We start from the raw sequence: 15,478 nt of genomic DNA on the forward strand, positions 1-15,478 counted from the left end.
TACACAAAACAGCCACTGGATGGCACCAAATCAAAAGGCACTTGGCCAAAAGAATAGAAGGCAGAATAGGCCTCATCTAACGTATTGCACTTGAATGGATCTTAAACACAGAACGGACAGCTGATATGATTCATTGTGACAAAATGTTTCCAAATATCAGTTTGTTGGATAAGACGATGGATGAATGGCAATCACCCACAAGTGTCCTAAGATGGTGTTGTCACTTGCATATTACTAGCATGTAGGCTGCCCCATTTATGTACACCAGGACTCCATTCTGTGCCTGTGTAGTTCGCCAGTGAATTGGCACACTTCACCGAATCTGCCTTGTCATTCAGCAAGTACCACTACGTGAAAGGGCTACTTTGGCCAAGATGACAGAAACATGCAGATAGCCATAATAGCCCAGAGAAGATAATCAGCTTTTTGTGCGCATGGAATAATTTGAGGATCTTTTATTTCCACTAATGAAACATGGGACCAACGCTTTACGTGTTGCGTTTATATTTGATGATAAACCCTAACCCTAACCCCCTTCTCGTTTCCTTCCTGTCGATCTCCAGGTCTTCCAGAACAGTATTACAGCCTGACCTGGTTCCTGAGCCCCATCCTGGGCCTGATCTTCACACCTCTGATTGGCTCAGCCAGCGATCGCTGCACCCTGAAATGGGGCCGGCGACGTCCTTTCATCCTGGCCCTGTGTGTGGGCGTGCTGTTCGGAGTGGCACTCTTCCTCAACGGGTCACTCATAGGTAATAAATAATATATTATAAACTGGGTGGTTCGAGCCCTGAATGCTGATTGGCTGACAGCCATGGTATATCAGACCGTATACCCAGTGGTGTAAAGTACTTAAGTAAAAATACTTTAAAGTACTACTTAAGTAGTTTTTTGGGGTATCTGTACTTTACTTTATTATTTATATTTTTGAAAACTTTTGCTTTTACTCCACTACAATCCTAAAGAAAATAATGTACTTTCTACACACAAAAGTACTCTGTACATTTTGAATGCTTAGCAGGACAGGAAAACGGTCTGATTCACGCACTTAAAAAGAAAACTCCTGGTCATCCCTACTGCATCTGATCTGGCGGACTCACTAAACACTAAACAGGCTTAACACAAACGCTTTGTTTGTAAATGATGTCTGAGTGTTTGAGTGTGCCCCTGGCTATCCGTAAATTTTAAAAACAAGAAAATCATGCCGTTTGGTTTGCATAATATGAGGAATTTTAAATGATCTATACTTTTACTTTTGATACTTAAGTATATTTAAAACCAAATACTTTTAGACTTTTACTCAAGTAGGATTTTACTGGGTGACTTTCACTTTTACTTGAATCATTTTCTGTTAAGGTATCTTTACTTATACTCAAGTATGAAAATTGGGTACTTTTTCCACCACTGCGTATACAATGGGTGTGATAAAACATGTATTTTTTCCAAAGCAACTACAGTAATGTATGCATTCATTTAAAATATGGGTGGTCCCAGGAATCAAACCCACCATCCTGGTGTTACAAGCACCAACTGAGCTACAGAGGACCAGCGTTGGAACTGGGGGTTAGGGTTAAGAACAATAAAAAATTCCATTGCGAAATGCTTTTCAGCCTATTAATTCATGGAAATACCAGTCGTTGTAAATGCATTTGACTGGTCATGATTATCGGTCTATAGGTTAATTTGCAAAATTTAGTGTAATTAAATTGGTGCGTTTGTACAGTATATTTGTTATGTATCTTACTTATCACACGCATACAGCATACAGATAAAGAGCATTTGGGCGGGAAATCTGTCAGACAGAGCGAGAGCTGCTGCTACAGCATCTCAAACAGCAAATGTATAGGCAACAGATGCAAGGCTTCATCAGCGCATCACACACCACTTTGCAATGAGCTGGAGGCAGGATGCATTTTAAAAATATATACTTAATTGTTTGAAACCTGAACGTTTTACTAAATATTATGAGGCATGTCTTACCTTGCTTCAAAGTAGCCTAGCCAAAATCAGAGCATATCAGTAGTGGCAATTATTTGATATCAGCTTTCTTTCATTGTCCAGTAGCCAAAGGAACAAGTGTAGTCATATTAGCAACCCATGCTAGTTGTTGCATATTAGGGGAAAGGGAAAGGGGGATACCTAGTCAGTTGTACAACTGAATGACTTCAATTCAAATGTGTCTTCCTCATTTAGATCTCCCCTCTTTCTACATTTCTAACAGATATTTTCATCTCTGTCACGTGAAACCGCTCGCATATGGGATGCGCTTTTGACAATAGTGTTTTGCCGCTAATTTCATAATGAACATTCACACGTAGCTTCCTGACTTGTGTGCGTTGCTGTGCTTATAATGTAAAGAAATAATAGTTTATCAACATTTTAAAGTTAAACATTCTGATCTGTTACATCAGACTCATTACTTTTAACGTTTTTTTTTTATGTAACCTAGGCCTACTGGTTGTATGAATTTGGGATCTATTTTGTGTGTGTGTGCCCTGTGTGTGTGTGTCCTGTGTGTGTGTCCTGTGTGAGTGTGTGTCCTGTGTGTGTGCCCTGTGTGTGTGTGTGTGTGTCCTGTGTGTGTGTGTGTGTGTGTGTGTGTGTGTGTGTGTGTGTGTGTGTGTGTGTGTGTGTGTGTGTGTGTGTGTGTGTGTGTGTGTGTGTGTGTGTGTGTGTGTGTGTGTGTGTGTGTGTGTGTGTGTGTGTGTGGGTGTGTGTGGCTCAGTTGCTAGAGCAAGGCACTTGCAATGCCAGGTTTGTGGGTTTGATTCCCACGGGGGACCAGTACAGGGAAAATGTATGCACTCCCTACTATAAGTCTCTCTGGATAAGAGAGTGTCTGCTAAATGACTGAAATGTAAATCAGAGAGAGAGACATGATTGAGTTCACAGAATAGACTAATTATGTTCTCTGTTGTTATCAGTGAGAGCAGCCAGTCTGTCCGGCAGGCTTTCTGCCTCACCTAATAAGCCCTCTTCTGGAATGTGATATGAAGCAAATTGAATTGAAAAGTAGCTCTGGCTGTGTCTCTCTGTGGTTCTCCTGAGTTTAGGAAGGTCAGGAAAAAGCCTGGTTCTATAACTTCAACTTTGTTCTTATGCAACGTGTCGCACACCAAAAGTTTCACATCCTACATTAGCCAGCCATCGGTTATGGTAAATTCATTATCAGTGGAAGTCACCCTAAGTGCCTCACTTTGTGCAGGCGGAAGAGAGAAGGGATCCATTTCGCTCCGTGCTTTCAAGGTTCAGCAGAGGAGAAGATCGATAGATAACCCATGGAGTTGTTTTGCTGCCGGCTTCAGGACAGTCCACCAAGTAGAACTGAAGAGTCTGGTAGTAGTGGAAGGGAGAGGAAAAGTGGCTTTACTTTCTCTGCTTGCTGGTGATGTGGCTCCATGGGTCACTGAACAAACTGAAAAGTTTGACAGGTCCTGGATTTCAATTGGATTGGATTTGATTTAGTTGGCCCGCGTTGCTTTGAAGAGTGTTGGAGAGAGGTGTATGTACGTGTGTGCACGTTTCTGTGAATGTGTGTGTTGGCTCAGTGCCCTCGTCGTAACCCTCCCAGAGCAGCTATTTTTTTGCGGCGTCACCCCTAGCTCAGCTCCCAGTGCTGTGGGTCACAGTAACTTGCTGAGAACAAGAAGCAGCAAGACTACAGACTCCTGTGTCCGCTGACCTGCTGGGCCAGGCGGTGTGTGTGTGAACCGTCATTCTCCGTAACATGGGAAAGGACTGGGAACCAGTTCACAGGGAAACGTTTCCTGTTGTGCCCTCCTTCTTACCTTTCAATGCCTATCTGGAGCTACTTCCTGTCTCCAGCGCTAGCTCACTGCGCGTCACCCCGTCAGCCATTCCATTGTCAGGAAGAAAGGCTTTGCTTACTACGTACACACAGACTGACTACACACTGACTGACTACACACAGACTGACTACACACAGACTGACTACACACAGACTGACTACACACTGACTGACTACACACTGACTAACTACACACAGACTGACTACACACTAACTACACACAGACTGACTACACACAGACTGACTACACACAATCTGACTACACACTAACGTCACACAGACTGACGACACACTAACTACACACAGACTGACTACACACTGACTGACTACACACTGACTGACTACACACAGACTGACTACACACTGACTAACTACACACAGACTGACTACACACAGACTGACTACACACAGTCTGACTACACAGTAACTACACACAGACTGACTACACACAGACTGACTACACACAGACTCAGTACAGACTTCTTTCTTTCTTCAACTTGTACACCTCTCTTCCTCTTCTGTGGTCATTGTTGATTAGCTAAATATTTTCAGAATAGCTTTTCCCTTTAATGAGAGGTTCTGAAAAATGACTTGTTTGTTGTTGTGTGCGGGGAGTTCCTCTGGGCTCAATGTTATGATGGAAATTCACTACTAAGAGTTTACATTCCCAGTGAAATTGACACTAATGACGCTTACGATAAGGCTTTGGCTTTGTTTTGTTTTACGGCAATGAAACACAAGCTTTCATGGCTGGTTTGTATTATAAATTATATTTTGATGAATAAGATGCTTGTTTTGATAACTCTGCATTGGTGTGACCAGAACAGGAGTGTTCCGATGAGGTAACATATAGATGAGGTAACATATAGATGAGGTAACATATAGATGAGGTAACATATAGATGAGGTAACATATAGATGAGGTACCATATAGATGAGGTACCATATAGATGAGGTAACATCTAGATGAGGTAACATCTAGATGAGGTACCATATAGATGAGGTACCATCTAGATGAGGTAACATCTAGATGAGGTAACATATAGATGAGGTAACATAAAGATGAGGTAACATGTAGATGTTCTCTGTAGCCATAAGGGTACATATGATCCAGTCAACCTTGACGTGTTTCCTGGTCTTTGAGGTGATATATGTCATAAATGTCAGTGTGTGCCATGAACCAAGGTCCTTTGGGGTAATACTAAACCTCTGGGTAAGACAAGGTCACAGCTTGGACCAGACACAAGGGCAACGAGAGTAGTCACACACCACGTAAGGCATTATGGGAAATGGGCTATGAATGACCTAGGGTATATAGTGGTGTGTCAGGGTTTCTGTTAGCCAGCAATAGCCGGATTTGGGCCTAAAAATAAATAAATAGAACAGCCGATAAATAAAATTGACACCAGCCGGGAGAAGAAGAAAAAAATCTGATTGCGAAATAATGCTTTTTAGCCTCTTAATTGGTGGAAATACATTTGACTGGTCTTGCTTATCGGTCTATAGGTTAATTTGCATAATTGAATGGAATTAAATTGGCGTGTGTGTGTACAGTACATTTGTTATGTATCTTATTTATCACGTGTTCGGCATACAGATACAGAGCCTTTGAGCAGAAAAATCTGTCAGACAGTTGAGAGCTGCTGCAGCATCTCAAACAGTAAATACATATGCAACGGAAGGCAGGCTTCCTCAGCACGTTACATACCTTTCTACATTTCTAAGGGTTATTTTCATCTGTCACATGAAACCTCTTGCATATGGGGTGTTTTCCGCTAATAGCATAATGAACATTCACACGTAGCTTCCTGACTTGTGTGCGTTGCTGTGCTTATAATGTAAAGAAATAATAGTTTATCAACATTTTAAAGTTAAACATTCTGATCTGTTACATCAGACTTATTGCTTTTTATCGTTTTTTTTAAAATGTAGCCTAGGCCTACTGGTTGTATGAATTTGGGATCTATTTTGTGTGTGTGTGTGTGCCCTGTGTGTATGTGTCCTGTGTGTGTGTGTGTCCTGTGTGTGTGCCCTGTGTGTGTGTGTCCTGTGTGTGTGTGTGTGTGTGTGTGTGTGTGTGTGTGTGTGTGTGTGTGTGTGTGTGTGTGTGTGTGTGTGTGTGTGTGTGTGTGTGTGTGTGTGTGTGTGTGTGTGTAAAAAGGCGTAACCCACTAATCGGGTATTGATTCACATGTGCAAATCTCTCTCAATCGCTCTCTCCATCTCTCTCTCTCCCCACCTCTCCCTCTCTCTCCCTCTCTCCATATCTCTCTCTCTCTCCATATCTCTCTCTCTATCCATATCTCTCTCTCCATATCTCTCTCATCTCTCTCTCATCGCTCTCTCTCGCCATATCTTTCTCTCTCCATCTCGCTCTCATCTCTCCATCTCTATCTCTCTCTCTCCATCTCTCTCTCATCTCTCCATCTCTTTCTCTTTTTATCTCTCTCTCCATCTCTCATCTCTCTCTCCATCTCTCTCTCATCTCTCTCATCTCTCCCTCTCTCTCTCCCTCTTTTCATCTCTCTCTCCCTCTCTCTCTCCCTCTCTTTTCATCTCTCTCTCCCCATCTCTCTCTCTCTCTATTGATCCAGCAGTGTGCTCCTAGTTGGAGGGCTGAAAGGAACTAAGATGGATATTGCTGGAATGGTCTCTGTGTCCAACTTTCTCTCTGTCTGTGAATTAGGCCTATGGTTTTCTGAACCTGTTATATCGGCTAGGATACTAACTCAGTCTCTGGTTGTGTTCAAGGTCTTGCCGTCGGCGACGTGCCAAATAACCAGCCCATAGGGATCGTTCTGACGGTGCTCGGAGTGGTGGTGCTGGACTTCAGTGCAGACGCCACGGAGGGTCCCATAAGGGCCTACCTACTAGACGTGGCGGACACCGAAGAACAAGACATGGCCCTCAACATCCATGCCTTCTCCTCTGGTATGACACACGTCTTAGTAGCAGGATATTTCCATGCACATACCTGTGTCTGTAATGTCTGTGAAAGTTTTGATAGATTGAGTATTCTCAAAGAGGAAATGATGTGTGTGTCTGCGCCAGGTTGTGGGGGAGCGGTGGGCTACGCGCTGGGCGGTCTGGACTGGACCCACACCTTCCTGGGCTCAATCTTCAAGTCCCAGGAGCAGATCCTCTTCTTCTTCGCCGCCATCTTGTTCACCATCTCGGTGGCTCTGCATCTGTTCAGCATCGAGGAGCAGCGGTACAGCCCCCAGCAGGACCGGCTGGACGAGGAAGCTGACGCTGCCTCCTCCACTGCCAACAAGGTCAACGACACCCTGGGGAAGCTCCACGGCCACAACACCCCCCACATGGAGCTCATTGGAGAAGACGACATCTACGACCCTTGTGACCGTTACGAGTTCTACGGAGAGGGGGGCGAGGACGGGCGCTCGTTGCGCGACATTAACATGGACTTCCTGGATGTGGAGATGGTGAGGTCCAAGTCTGACTCTGTGCTGCAAATGACCGATGCATCACTAGATCACCTGGACCATGATGCTTTGTTCCTGCGCCACATCGAACCCTCCATCTTCGCCGACCACCTATCATCCTACCACGGCTCTCCACCACGCCGCAGCAGCAGCACAGGCAGCCAGGACCTCCTCAAAACCTCCAAAAAGATCTGCCGGCTGTCACAGTTTCTGCAGGAGCAGGACCGCGACGGGGAGGAGGAGCTGCTCAACAACCAGGTCAACGAGCAGAAGACGCCCAACGGCCGGGCGCACGCCAACGGCTTGGGCCAGGGCGCCAACGGGCACGCCCGCTCGGTCATGAAGAACTCGGCCAGCACCAACGCCTCCACGCGGCACCGCCGCCACATCTTCTACCGCAAGCCGTCCTGCACCTTCTCCTACTACGGCCGCGTGGGTTCCCACCGCTACCGCTACCGGAGAGCCAACGCCGCGCTGCTCATCAAGTCCTCGCGCAGCTTAAACGACATCTACGAGGTGCAGCGGAGACAGAAGAGGAGACAGCAGAACCCCAGAGCGCGCCACCAGTCGGGCAACACCAACTCCAGCGGGGATACAGAGAGTGAGGAGGGGGAGACGGAGACCACGGTCAGGCTGCTGTGGCTGTCCATGCTGAAGATGCCTCCAGAGCTGATGAGGCTGTGTGTCTGTCATCTCCTCACCTGGTTTTCCATCATAGCTGAGGCCGTCTTCTACACTGACTTCATGGGCCAGGTCATTTACCACGGAGACCCCACGGTAAGGCTGCTGGGACTCCAAGGTCATTGTGTCACGTTATTATAAAGACAATTGTATTTATTTTGGGCAAAGCATTCTTTTTGGGCATAAATGTACATTTGTATTTTTTCCTTGTCTTCTGCAAATAAAAAACTATTGATCACACAAAAAACTCACTCCACACCAGATTTTCTTGCCGACCTATGATTTGAACCTGCTGAACTCTGGTTGCTGGCCCGCTTCTCTAACCTCTGGGCTACCAGCCTCACATTCTCTCTCAGTAACTAAGCTGAGTTGTTTTATCTCCTCTCTCCAGGCTCCTGCTAACTCCACGGATCTGCAGAACTACCACAAAGGAGTTCAGATGGGCTGCTGGGGGCTGGTCATCTACGCCCTGACAGCTGCCTCCTGCTCAGGTCGCTGACCAGTCACTGAGTTGAATGATGGATGAAAGGAAGGATGGATGGATGGACGTACGGACGAATGAGCGAACGAGTGAAAAACAAATAAATGAAGTGACCAATGAATGAATGAGCGCACATGCCCATACACAGGCATGTGCAGGCCGTGTGCTTTGAGGCAGCCATAAAAACGGTACTGAACAATGTGCACACAGTCTTCACCCAATGTGCTATCTGTGGCTCTGTTCACATGCTGGAGGGTTAGACCGTGATGAGCTAGTGAGCTGAGACGACCTGTACAAGTACAGTCAGACTACTCACAAAGAGCTGTACAGCAACCCAGGATCTAAACACCCAGAGGAAGTCACAAGAGGAATGTTGTACTAGATACTGGTCACTAAATCATGGTGAATGCCATCCAGTTGAGCCACGGTGTGGATAACACTGGAGTTACCTAAACCAACGAGGCCACATGAAATCTAGGTTCCCAGGGTCGCTTTCGCTTCTGTTTTCGCTTCTGCTTTGCTTGCTCTTTGGGGTTTTAGGCTGGGTATCTGTAAAACACATTGTGACACCTGCTGACTTAAAAAGGGCTTTATAAAATACATTTGATTTAGCATCTCCTTGTTTATATTCACAAATGCTTATAAACAATTCTATTCTGTTGTTTGCAGCCGTACTGCAGAAGTACCTGGACAACTTTGACCTGAGCATCAAGGTCATCTACGTCTTGGGTACGCTGGGCTTCTCCATCGGTACGGCTGTCATGGCCATCTTCCCCAACGTCTACGTCTCCATGGTGATGATCAGCAGCATGGGCATCATCTCCATGAGCATCTCCTACTGCCCCTATGCTCTCCTGGGACAATACCATGAGATGAAAGAGGTAAGGATCTATACTAGTTAGTTACACACTGATGTAACAGGTTAGTTAGTTACACACTGATGTAACAAGTTAGTTAGTTACACACTGATATAACAGGTTAGTTAGTATACACTGATATAACAGGTTAGTTAGTTACACACACTGATATAACAGGTTAGTTAGTTACACACACTGATATAACAGGTTAGTTAGTATAGACTGACATAACAGGTTAGTTAGTTACACACTGATATAACAGGTTACTTAGTATAGACTGACATAACAGGTTAGTTAGTATTCACTGATATAACAGGTTAGTTACTTACACACTGATATAACAAGTTAGTTAGTATACACTGATATAATAGGCTAGTTAGTAAACACTGATATAACAAGTTAGTTAGTATACACTGATATAACAGGCTAGTTAGTAAACACTGATATAACAGGTTAGTTAGTTACACACTGATATAAAAGGTTAGTCAGTATAGACTGACATAACAGGTTGGTTAGTTACACACTGACATAACAGGTTAGTTAGTATACCCTGACCTAACAGGTTAGTTAGTATAGACTGACATAACAGGTTAATTAGTAAACACTGATATAACAGGTTAGTCAGTTAGTTACACACTGATATAACAGGTTAGTTAGTATAGACTGATATAACAGGTTAGTTAGTAGACACTGATATAACAGGTTAGTTAGTATACACTGATATTACAGGTTAGTTAGTAGACACTGACATAACAGGTTAGCTAGTTAGTTACACGCTGATATAACATGTTAGTTAGTATAGACTGACAAAACAGGTTAGTTAGTTGTTAGTTAGTTACACACTGATATAACAGGTTAGTTAGTTAGTTAGTTAGTTAGTTAGTTAGTTAGTTAGTTAGTTAGTTAGTTACACGCTGATATAACATGTTAGTTAGTATAGACTGACATAATAGGTTAGTTAGTTAGTTACACACTGATATAACAGGTTAGTTACTGTACACTGATATAACAGGTTAGTTAGTTACATACTGATATAACAGGTTAGTTAGTAGACACTGAGACAACAGGTTAGTTAGTATACACTGATATAACAGGTTAGTTACTGTACACTGATATAACAGGTTATTTAGTTACATACTGATATAACAGGTTAGTTAGTATAGACTGATATAACAGGTTAGTTAGTTACACACTGACTTAACAGGTTAGTTAGTATACCCTGACCTAACAGGTTAGTTAGTATAGACTGACATAACAGGTTAATTAGTAAACAATGATATAACAGGTTAGTCAGTTAGTTACACACTGATATAACAGGTTAGTTAGTATAGACTGACATAACAGGTTAGTTAGTAAACACTGATGTAACAGGTTAGTCAGTTAGTTACACGCTGATATAACATGTTAGTTAGTATAGACTGACAAAACAGGTTAGTTAGTTGTTAGTTAGTTACACACTGATATAACAGGTTAGTTAGTTAGTTAGTTAGTTAGTTAGTTAGTTAGTTAGTTAGTTAGTTAGTTAGTTAGTTAGTTAGTTAGTTACACGCTGATATAACATGTTAGTTAGTATAGACTGACATAACAGGTTAGTTAGTTAGTTACACACTTATATAACAGGTTAGTTAATATAGACTGACATAAAAGGTTAGTTAGTTACATACTGATATAACAGGTTAGTTAGTAGACACTGAGACAACAGGTTAGTTAGTATAGACTGATATAACAGGTTAGTTAGTTACACACTGATATAACAGGTTAGTTAGTAGACACTGATATAACAGGTTAGTTAGTAGACACTGATATAACAGGTTAGTTAGTAAACACTGATATAACAGGTTAGTTAGTAGACACTGATATAACAGGTTAGTTAGTATAGACTGATACAACAGGTTAGTTAGTAAACACTGATTTAACAGGTTAGTTACTATACACTGATATAACAGGTTAGTTAGTATAGACTGATATAACAGGTTAGTTAGTTACACACTGATATAACAGGTTAGTTTGTAGACACGGATATAACAGGTTAGTTAGTAGACACTGATATAACAGGTTAGTTACTATACACTGATATAACAGGTTAGTTAGTTACACACTGATATAACAGGTTAGTTAGTAGACACTGATATAACAGGTTAGTTTGTAGACACGGATATAACAGGTTAGTTAGTATAGACTGATATAACAGGTTAGTTAGTTACACACTGATATAACAGGTTAGTTAGTAGACACTGATATAACAGGTTAGTTAGTAGAAACTGATATAACAGGTTAGTTAGTATAGACTGATATAACAGGTTAGTTAGTTACACACTGATATAACAGGTTAGTTAGTAGACACTGATATAACAGGTTAGTTTGTAGACACTGATATAACAGGTTAGTGAGTATAGACTGATATAACAGGTTAGTTAGTAGACACTGATATAACAGGTTAGTTAGTATACACTGATATAACAGGTTAGTTTGTAGACACTGACATAACAGGTTAGTTAGTAGACACTGATATAACAGATTAGTTAGTATAGACTGAAATAACAGGTTAGTTAGTATAGACTGACATAACAGGTTAGTTAGAAGACACTGATATAACAGGTTAGTTAGTATAGACTGACATAACATGTTAGTTAGTTACACACTGACATAACAGGTTAGCTAGTAGACACTGATATAACAGGTTAGTTAGTTACACACTGATATAACAAGTTAGTTAGTATACACTGATATAACAGGTTAGTTAGTAGACACTGATATAACAGGTTAGTTAGTTACACACTGACATAACAAGTTAGTTAGTATACAGTGATATAACAGGTTAGTTAGTAGACACTGATATAACAGGTTAGTTAGTAGACACTGATATAACAGGTTAGTTAGTATAGACTGACATAACAGGTTAGTTAGTAGACACTGATATAACAGGTTAGTTAGTATAGACTGACATAACAGGTTAGTTAGTAGACACTGATATAACGGGAAAGTTAGTATAGACTGACATAACAGGTTAGTTAGTTACACACTGACATAACAGGTTAGCTAGTAGACACTGATATAACAGGTTAGTTAGTTACACACTGATATAATAAGTTAGTTTGTAGACACTGATATAACAGCTTAGTTAGTAGACACTGATATAACAGGTTAGTTAGTATGGACTGACATAACAGGTTAGTTAGTTACACACTGATATTACAGGTTAGTTAGTTACACACTGATATAACAGGTTAGTTAGTAGACACTGATATAACAGGTTAGTTTGTTGAAACTGATATAACAGGTTAGTTAGTTACACGCTTAAATAACAGGTTAGTTAGTAGACACTGATATTACAGGTTAGTTAGTAGACACTGATATTACAGGTTGGTTAGTTACACACTGATATAACAGGTGAGTTAGTAGACACTGATATAACAGGTTAGTTTGTTGAAACTGATATAACAGGTTAGTTTGTAATCACTGATATAACAGGTTAGTTTGTAATCACTGATATAACAGGTTAGTTAGTAGACACTGATATAACAGGTTAGTTAGTAGACACTGATATAACAGGTTAGTTTGTTGAAACTGATATAACCGTTTAGTTAGTTACACACTGATATTACAGGTTAGTTAGTTACACACTGATATAACAGGTTAGTTAGTAGACACTGATATTACAGGTTAGTTAGTAGACACTGATGTAACAAGTTAGTTAGTATTCACTGATATAACAGGTTAGTTAGTAGACACTGATATAACAGGTTAGTTAGTATACACTGATATAACAGGTTAGTTTGTAAACACTGATATAACAGGTTAGATTGTAAACACTGATATAACAGGTTAGTTAGTAGACACTGATATAACAGGTTAGTTAGTAGACACTGATATAACAGGTTAGTTAGTATACACTGATATAACAGGTTAGTTTGTAGACACTGATATAACAGGTTAGTTAGTATAGACTGAAATAACAGGTTAGTTAGTATAGACTGACATAACAGGTTAGTTAGAAGACACTGATATAACAGGTTAGTTAGTATAGACTGACATAACAGGTTAGTTAGTTACACACTGACATAACAGGTTAGCTAGTAGACACTGATATAACAGGTTAGTTAGTTACACACTGATATAACAAGTTAGTTAGTATACACTGATATAACAGGTTAGTTAGTAGACACTGATATAACAGGTTAGTTAGTTACACACTGACATAACAAGTTAGTTAGTATACAGTGATATAACAGGTTAGTTACTAGACACTGATATAACAGGTTAGTTAGTAGACACTGATATAACAGGTTAGTTAGTATAGACTGACATAACAGGTTAGTTAGTAGACACTGATATAACAGGTTAGTTAGTATAGACTGACATAACAGGTTAGTTAGTAGACACTGATATAACGGGAAAGTTAGTATAGACTGACATAACAGGTTAGTTAGTTACACACTGACATAACAGGTTAGTTAGTAGACACTGATATAACAGGTTAGTTAGTATAGACTGACATAACAGGTTAGTTAGTAGACACTGATATAACGGGAAAGTTAGTATAGACTGACATAACAGGTTAGTTAGTTACACACTGACATAACAGGTTAGCTAGTAGACACTGATATAACAGGTTAGTTAGTTACACACTGATATAATAAGTTAGTTTGTAGACACTGATATAACAGCTTAGTTAGTAGACACTGATATAACAGGTTAGTTAGTATGGACTGACATAACAGGTTAGTTAGTTACACACTGCTATTACAGGTTAGTTAGTTACACACTGATATAACAGGTTAGTTAGTAGACACTGATATAACAGGTTAGTTTGTTGAAACTGATATAACAGGTTAGTTAGTTACACGCTTAAATAACAGGTTAGTTAGTAGACACTGATATTACAGGTTAGTTAGTAGACACTGATATTACAGGTTGGTTAGTTACACACTGATATAACAGGTGAGTTAGTAGACACTGATATAACAGGTTAGTTTGTTGAAACTGATATAACAGGTTAGTTTGTAATCACTGATATAACAGGTTAGTTTGTAATCACTGATATAACAGGTTAGTTAGTAGACACTGATATAACAGGTTAGTTAGTAGACACTGATATAACAGGTTAGTTTGTTGAAACTGATATAACCGTTTAGTTAGTTACACACTGATATTACAGGTTAGTTAGTTACACACTGATATAACAGGTTAGTTAGTAGACACTGATATTACAGGTTAGTTAGTAGACGCTGATATAACAAGTTAGTTAGTATTCACTGATATAACAGGTTAGTTAGTAGACACTGATATAACAGGTTAGTTAGTATACACTGATATAACAGGTTAGTTTGTAAACACTGATATAACAGGTTAGATTGTAAACACTGATATAACAGGTTAGTTAGTAGACACTGATATAACAGGTTAGTTAGTAGACACTGATATAACAGGTTAGTTAGTATACACTGATATAACAGGTTAGTTAGTAGACACTGATATAACAGGTTAGTTAGTAGACACTGATATAACAGGTTAGTTTGTAAACACTGATATAACAGGTTAGTTAGTAGACACTGACATAACAGGTTAGTTAGTAGACACTGACATAACAGGTTAGTTAGTAGACACTGATATAACAGGTTAGTTAGTATAGACTGATATAACAGGTTAGTTAGTAGACACGGATATATCAGGTTAGTTAGTAGACACTGATATAACAGGTTAGTTAGTATTCACTGATATAACAGGTTAGTTAGTATACACTGATATAACAGGTTAGTTAGTAGACACTGATATAACAGGTTAGTTAGTATAGACTGATATAACAGGTTAGTTAGTAGACACTGATATAACAGGTTAGTTTGTAGACACGGATATAACAGGTTAGTTAAATGGACACTGATATAACAGGTTAGTTAGTATAGACTGATATAACAGGTTAGTTAGTATAGACTGACATAATAGGTTAGTTAGTATAGACTGACATAACAGGTTAGTCAGTATAGACTGATATAACAGGTTAGTTAGTTACACGCTGATATAACAGGTTAGTTAGTATAGACTGACATAACAGGTTAGTTAGTAGACAGTGATGTAACAGGTTAGTTAGTATAGACTGACATAACAGGTTAGTTAGTTACACACTGATATAACAGGTTAGTTAGTTACACGCTGATATAACAGGTTAGTTAGTAGACACTGACATAACAGGTTAGTTAGTAGACACTGAT

At 40.3% G+C, this 15,478-nt stretch overlaps 1 protein-coding gene across 4 annotated transcripts in view; it reads left to right on the forward strand.

The window, feature by feature from the left end:
- Positions 1–15,478, forward strand: part of LOC106588990 (solute carrier family 45 member 4) — an 81,646-nt gene that overhangs the window by 52,296 nt on the left and 13,872 nt on the right. For all 4 annotated transcript variants that reach the window (XR_001324748.2, XM_014178587.2, XM_014178588.2 and 1 more), the window contains 5 exons: positions 564–752; positions 6,559–6,738; positions 6,859–8,027; positions 8,323–8,422; positions 9,082–9,293. Coding sequence is in view for 3 of the 4 variants with exons in the window: in XM_014178587.2 (XP_014034062.1) it covers positions 564–752; positions 6,559–6,738; positions 6,859–8,027; positions 8,323–8,422; positions 9,082–9,293 (1,850 nt within the window). In the remaining variant the exon portion in view is untranslated. The remainder of the gene's footprint in view (positions 1–563; positions 753–6,558; positions 6,739–6,858; positions 8,028–8,322; positions 8,423–9,081; positions 9,294–15,478) is intronic.

This window comes from Salmo salar, chromosome ssa27, assembly GCF_905237065.1.
Source record: "Salmo salar chromosome ssa27, Ssal_v3.1, whole genome shotgun sequence".
Lineage (NCBI taxonomy): Eukaryota > Metazoa > Chordata > Actinopteri > Salmoniformes > Salmonidae > Salmo > Salmo salar.